At 67.7% G+C, this 6423-nt stretch overlaps 1 protein-coding gene across 4 annotated transcripts in view; it reads left to right on the forward strand.

Moving 5' to 3' along the window:
- The window catches only part of COL16A1 (collagen type XVI alpha 1 chain), a 23633-nt gene that overhangs the window by 10907 nt on the left and 6303 nt on the right, over positions 1–6423 (forward strand). The window contains exons 22-51 of one of the 4 annotated variants that reach the window (XM_015649176.3): positions 66–182; positions 263–298; positions 384–419; positions 504–572; positions 686–730; positions 859–894; positions 1018–1071; positions 1241–1357; positions 1434–1469; positions 1583–1690; positions 1775–1897; positions 1970–2023; positions 2090–2131; positions 2215–2250; positions 2428–2481; positions 2549–2617; positions 2699–2743; positions 2853–2879; positions 2959–3024; positions 3110–3163; positions 3242–3295; positions 3384–3437; positions 3552–3596; positions 3674–3784; positions 4061–4096; positions 4291–4365; positions 4502–4546; positions 4829–4873; positions 5962–6015; positions 6112–6165. In XM_015649176.3, the coding sequence (XP_015504662.1) occupies positions 66–182; positions 263–298; positions 384–419; positions 504–572; positions 686–730; positions 859–894; positions 1018–1071; positions 1241–1357; positions 1434–1469; positions 1583–1690; positions 1775–1897; positions 1970–2023; positions 2090–2131; positions 2215–2250; positions 2428–2481; positions 2549–2617; positions 2699–2743; positions 2853–2879; positions 2959–3024; positions 3110–3163; positions 3242–3295; positions 3384–3437; positions 3552–3596; positions 3674–3784; positions 4061–4096; positions 4291–4365; positions 4502–4546; positions 4829–4873; positions 5962–6015; positions 6112–6165 (1797 nt within the window). Of the gene's footprint in view, positions 1–65; positions 183–262; positions 299–383; positions 420–503; positions 573–682; positions 731–858; positions 895–1017; positions 1072–1240; positions 1358–1433; positions 1470–1582; positions 1691–1774; positions 1898–1969; positions 2024–2089; positions 2132–2214; positions 2251–2427; positions 2482–2548; positions 2618–2698; positions 2744–2852; positions 2880–2958; positions 3025–3109; positions 3164–3241; positions 3296–3383; positions 3438–3551; positions 3597–3673; positions 3785–4060; positions 4097–4290; positions 4366–4501; positions 4547–4828; positions 4874–5961; positions 6016–6111; positions 6166–6423 lie in introns of all 4 variants that reach the window. The other 3 variants (XM_015649175.3, XM_015649177.3, XM_015649178.3) reach the window with 3 other exon arrangements.

A 6423-nucleotide genomic window follows, 5' to 3' on the forward strand; every position in this document is an offset into this window, starting at 1 on the left:
TCCCTGGGACATCCTGGAGGCCACCCCCAGCCCCCAGCCTGTGTGTCACTGCTGCCACCGGGCAGGGCGAGCCGTGCGAGGTGTGTCCCACTGTCCCCGAGGGAACGCTCGGTGCCGTCGGAATTCCCGGCAAGCCAGGACCGCGGGGAGAGCCCGGAGCGCCCGGCAGGGACGGGATCTCAGTGAGTCTGAACCCAGGGATGGAGGGCACGGCGGTGTCACCTCAGCATCCCTGATGTTCTGTCTGTTTCCCCCTTTCCAGGACACCCCCGGCCCCGCAGGACCCAAAGGGGACAGGGTAGGTGACACGGGGTGGGCTGGGCTGTCCCCAGCTGGAGCTGGGGGACACCGAGCACCGTCCAGCTCCCGCTTTTCCTTCCCAGGGAGATCCCGGCATCCAGGGGATGAAAGGGGAGAAGGTGAGTGTTTGACCCTCCGTGTCACCCCCGTGCTCGGCCACTGCAGCCCCTGCGATGTCCCCATGTCCCCTCCTGCCATCCCAGGGGGACTCGTGCCAGTCCTGCGATCTCCGCATCCTCGCCGCGCTGCGTGAGGCTGTGCCGGGGCTGCCGGTGAGTACCGGGGCTGCCGGTGAGTACCGGGGCGGGACCGCCCCTCTGCCGTGCCGGGGGGACAGCCGGGGGTGCTGTGCGTGCCGGGTGAGTGACCCGTGAGTGTCCAGCAGGGCGAAATGGGGCTCTCCGGACTGGCTGGGATCAAGGGCGAGAAGGTGAGTGACTCCCCTGCCCCCTTTTCACATCCCTGGGAGGAGCGGGAATGGCTGGATCATCCCGAAGGGTCGGGGCAGGCTCGGCTGATCCTGATCCTGCTCCTGGCCATGTCCCTGCTCTGTTTCAGGGGGACAGTGGCCATGTGGGACCCACGGGCAGACCGGTGAGTGGGGATACTGCTCAGGCTGGGGAGCCCAGGGCTGCAGGAGGGGTCTGGGGGCTCAGGGGTACCAGAGCCCAGTTTGGGGGACCGTGGTGTCACCTCTGCTGTGGATTCTTGGTGCAGGGAATCCCGGGAGAGAAGGGAGATCCAGGTGCGCAGGGGCTCAAGGGAGAGAAGGTGAGCCCAGCCCTGGGGACACCCCTGTCCCTGCCCTGTCCCCAAATCCACCTCCTCAGCTGAGACCTGGGGCAGCGCTGAGCTGGGGAGGGCAGGGGGCCGTGATCCCCCTGCTCGGGCCGCGTTCCGGTGCCCAAATCCAGCTTCCAGCCGGGATGTCCTCCCGCAGGGCGAGCAATGCGGGCTGTGCCCTCCCACCCCGCAAGCCCTCCGAGGGACAGCGACAGTGCAGGCAGTGCCGGGGCCACCGGGAGAAAAGGGCCCTGGTGGCCCCCCGGGCAGAGCGGTGAGTGTCCCCTGTGCCCGCCGTGCCCGTTTTGGGGGCGATGCCCCACCCTGAGCCATTCCTGCGTTTCCCCCAGGGCAGACCCGGCGAGGCTGGAGAGAAGGGACAGAAGGTGAGAGGGGCTCGGGGTGGCTTGCGGTGGGGTTGGTGGTGGCAGAGGGCGCTGTCACCGCTGTGTGCGGTGTCCCCTACGTCCCCGTGCTAGCTTTGTCCCCTCTTTGCCAGGGCGACGCTGGCAGCCCCGGGGACCCGGGCAGCCCGGGCATGGCCGGTGTCCCAGGGCTGTCGGGTGAGCCTGGCATCAGGGGACCAGCCGGCCCCAAAGGCGACAAGGTGAGACCCCCACATTTTGGGGAGCTGTGCTCTATCACTGCGGTGTCACCCACCCTCCATCCCTCTGCTGTCCCCTCCCCGCAGGGAGACCCGTGCCAGCCCGGCCCCGCCGGGCTCGGGGACCTCTTGGACACGGTGGGAATCCCAGGAAAACCCGGAGCCAAAGGGGACCAGGGCCCGCCGGGCATCGGCCAGCCGGGCAGACCCGTGAGTGCCCCCTCCCCACGGGCACAGCGCCTGGTGCCATCGTGTCCTCGGGGTGACCCTGCTGTGTTTTAGGGGAAGCCGGGGCTGCCGGGGGTGCAGGGCCCTGCTGGGCCAAAGGGGCTGCAGGTGAGTGGGGTGCAGGGGTTGGGTGTGGGGTCCTGGGGACACCTCACTGCCCCTCTGTGTCCGTAGGGTGAGCCAGGACCGCGGGGGATCAGCCAGCCGGGACCACAGGTGGGTTTTGGGGTGCCTGTGTTGTCCCCTGCTGTCCCATGCTGGGTGGCTCTGGTGCCTTTCACACACTCTGCTTTTCCCAGGGAGACCCCGGGAGCAGCGGACCCCCAGGACCCCCTGTGAGTAGGGTTTGGGGTGGGGTTTTGGGGTGCCCAGCCCTGGGTGATGGGCGCAGTGCCCAGTTCCTGGGAGCTGTGGGGTGTCACACCCCTGGAGCCCCCTGTGTGGGTTGTGGTCACTCTGGGGACAGTGTTGTCCCCTCACTGGGGGAAACCAACACCCTGTCCTGCCCCCAGGGTCCCCCCGGACCGCAGGGACCCCCGGGGACGGCGGCGGAGAAAGGTGCCAAGGTAAGGGAGTGTCCCCCAGCCCTCGGTGTCCCCCGTGCTCCCCATTCCTGCTGTCTTTCCTCTGCAGGGATCTCCGGGCCCCAAAGGTGCCACGGGACCCGCTGGACCACCAGGGAGCAGCGTCACAGGGCCACCGGTGAGTCCTGGCAGTGCCACCCTCCTGGCACCTTGATCCTGCTCGAGCCGGGGAGTTTCCTCACCCTCCTCTTCCTCGCAGGGCCCCGAGGGGCGGCAGGGGCTCCCTGGGTCCAGCGGGCAGCCGGTAGGTGCGGAGTGGGCTCCAGGGGGCTGTGCGGGGGCTCTGGGTGGTCACACGGTGGGTGGGGGCACCGGGGGCTGCCCTAATGCCCATCTCCGTTTTCCTCTGGCAGGGGGAGAAGGGTTCCCGTGGAGAGAAGGTGAGTCGGGGTCCGGGTGGAGCCGTGTCCCCCCCGTGCCACCCCCTGCCCGCCCTGCCCTCACCCCCTCTGCCCACAGGGAGACCCTGGGGAGTGCTCCTGCCTCTCCAGCCCCCGCCAGGACCCCAACTACAACGGGATGCCGGTGAGTGTCCCACCCCTGCCCTCACAAGCAGCCCCCCGGCCCCGTTTCACCCTCCCCAGTTCTCTTCCCCATCTCTCACCCCTAGGGAGCCCCAGGATTATGGACTGGGATGTCCTGGCAGCCCCAGCCTGGCCCGCAGGTCGGTGCCACCCCTGCCTTGTCCCTCCCACCCCCGTCACCCCTGGCCTCTCTCTGATTGTTTTTTGGGGTCTTGCAGGGCCCCCCCGGAGCTCCCGGCCCCCCCGGCCCCCCCGGTGCCCCCGGCCGCCAGGTGAGCGGTGGGAGAGGGGAGCAGCAGCGGGGCCGATCCTGATCTTTTAGGGCAGGGTTTGAATATTCCGTGTTCCCCTTGGATTTAGGGCATGCCGGGACACAACGGCTTGCCCGGGCTGCCTGGACCGGCTGGAGACCTGGTAGGTGGTGACAATTCCCATGGGAATGTCCCCTGTTCTGCTCCCCCACCGCAGGGACAATCGCTCCCTCCATCCCGCTCTCCTTCCATCCCTCCATCCCTGCCTCTTTTCCAGGGACCTCTGGCCGTCATGACTGAGAGGAACATGGAGGTGCTGAAGGTGAGAGGGTGGGGATGGCGTCACCCTCCTGCCCTGGGGGATCCCTCGGGGCGCCCTTGACTCCCCTTTCCCCCCAGACTCTCTGCGGGGACTGTGCCCAGCTGCAGGCAGCCCTGGAAGCTCCGGGGGAAGGGGAGAAGGGGGATGGGGGCATGCCAGGTGTCCCTGGCAGCGAGAACTGTGCCCGGGTGAGTATTCCCACAGCTCCGGGAGGGAATTTCTGTGCCCGACATCCCCCGGCCCTGCGAGGCTGAGGTGGGAGAGGAGCTCCCGAGGGCTGGAGAACTGGATTTTGTGGGAGTCGGGGGAAGCACCGCGCTTTGGGGACACCGGGAATGTCACACTGGCCGCTCTGGGAATGTGGGGACACCCCACTGTGATCCCCCACAGCCCCAGCAGGGATCCTGAGGAGAGCCAGGCTGCTCCTCTGTCACAGCTTGGGTGACTCTGGGGTTTTCTTCCAGTGCTTTGCCCAGTTCCCGCGAGCGGAGGAGGCTCGGGTGAGTGATCCCGGTGTTCTTGTCACACCCCCTGGTCCCCAGGGATGGTCCCTGCTGGGTATCCAGGACCATCCCTGAGTCGTGTGAGCTTCGGGGAGCGGAGGCTGCTTTGGGGAGGTTTGGTGGGCCCAGCAGTGGCTGGTGGGCAGTGGGCAGAGCCATCCCAGGGTCCTGATGTGTCCCCACTCCCTCAGGGTGACAGCCCTGACTGTGCCGGTGACCCCGGGCTGCCGGGAGCCCCAGGAATCCCAGGAGAGAGAGGAGAACAGGTGGGCGAGCTCCAACCCATCCACGGACCCTCTCCTGCCATCCCACCCTGTCCTGGCGGCTGTGGCAGGTCCTGTGGTGCCCCTCGGGGCTGTCCCCACCTCTGTGGTCACACCTGGCACCCCCGTCCCTCCCCAGGGCTCACCAGGACTGCGCGGACCTCCGGGACCACCCGGACCCATCGTAAGTACCCCTGCCCGGGGTAGGGGGGTTCTGGGGGGCTCGGAGCCCCTAAAAGCAGGTTGCCAAAGGGGCCTGGCACCCTGCCCTGAGGCCATGGTGACACGGCCATGGCGAGGCACAGGTGTGACATGGCATGGCACGGATGTCCCCATGGAGGCTGGAGAAGGAGGTGAAGGTGCTGCCAGCCCGGAGGCGGAGCAGGAGCTCTGTGGCACCCCCGGAGCTCAGCCCAGGCTCCCCAGAGCCTTTTCCAAGCTGTGACCTCCCTGTTTCTCCCCTCAGGGCCCCCCAGGCTTTCCTGGAACGCCGGGCGCACCCGGACTGCCCGTAAGAACCCAGCACGGCTCCGCTCTGTGCCCTGTGTCGCTGCCGCTTGTTTGGCTGTGTCCCTTGTCCCTGTCCCCACCGGGAGCAGCCGCAGCACAACCGCCCCTCCCCTTCCACTCCATCTCCATCTCCATTCCCACTCCTCCATCCAAAAGCAGGGGGTCCCGGCGGACCCAGCGTTTGCGGATGATCTTCCTCAGCTCAGGGACCTGGTGCTGGCACTCGCCACCTGCTGGGTCCCGTCACCACCGCGGGACCTGGTGCAGCTCCGCGGCTCCAGGTGTGTCAGGGACCTGCCACCTCGGCTGGGTGACCCGTCACCGCTGCCCTGGTGGTCACCGGGGTCACCCCTTGTGGGGACCTGGAGGATCCTGTGTGCAGCCAGTGCTGCCTGGGCTCCTGCTCCTCCTCCTCCTCCTCTGGCCACTCCTCTGTGGTCACTCAGCCTCCAGCACCATCTTCATCATCTCCATCTTCATCTTCATCTCCACCTCCATCTGCATCCTCCTGCTCCCACCCTGCTCGCTCCCCACGGGAGCTGGTGGTGGGGCTGTGCCGGTGGCTCTCGGAGGATCCTGCGCTCCTGCTCGTGTCCCCTTGTCCACTAATGTCACCGTCACCCCATGGGCTCTCTGGGGCTCTCTGGGGCTCTCTGTGGGCCATGCTCTGCGGTGTGCCAGTGTGTCCTGTCGTTCTCTGTCACCTCGGCACCACATCACCCCACTAACCCACCCCACAGGTCCCCCTGGCGCTCCAGGCTGTCCCCGTGTCACCCTGGGAGGACGGGGGGCACCCGGCTGGAGCTGAGGGCTGGAGCCAGAGCTGGGCACCCCACACAGCCCCCAGAGGGCTGAGCCTTTTGTGGCCTCAGGGTCACAGTGACAGGGTTTGAGCATCCCCACCATGCCTGGGCACTGACCCCGGTGCCAGTGGCGGTGCCAGGGGTGGAGGGAGCCCAGGCAGGGTCCCAGCAGGCTGGCAGAGGTCACAGACCCCATGGGCTGTGCCCAGGTCCTGCTGCCAGGTGGGCACAGCCCTGGGACGGGCTGTATGAGACCCCCCTGCATCTCCTCTCTTCCCCCACAAAGGGTCTCCAAGGGGACCGCGGCCCTGCTGGGCTTGCTGGAGCCAAAGGGGAGCCGGTGAGTCCTGGGGGATGAGGGGACAGGGGGACATTGGTGGCCCGTGGGGGTTGGCAGCTGGCTGGGGTGGCTCAATGTCATCATCCTCACACACAGGGACCTCCAGGACAACCTGGCTACCCTGGGGCCACGGGGCCCCCCGGCCTTCCTGTGAGTACTGGGGGGACCAGCAGTCCTTGCCAGCCCCCTCGGGGGTCCCCATGGCCCTCCTGGTGCTCACTGGGACCCCCCCATGTGGCAGCTGGGGGACCCTGGTGGCCACAGAGCACTGTGTCCCTGCAGGGCTCATCCCTGTCCTGTCCATCCAATCCCATCCCACACATTCCCAGTGCCCTGTTCATCCATGCCACGGCCATCTGCACCCTGAGTGTGCTCTGTGTCCCCACATCTCCTCTGCCCCAAATCCCA

Source organism: Parus major, chromosome 23 (genome assembly GCF_001522545.3).
Source record: "Parus major isolate Abel chromosome 23, Parus_major1.1, whole genome shotgun sequence".
Classification (NCBI taxonomy): domain Eukaryota; kingdom Metazoa; phylum Chordata; class Aves; order Passeriformes; family Paridae; genus Parus; species Parus major.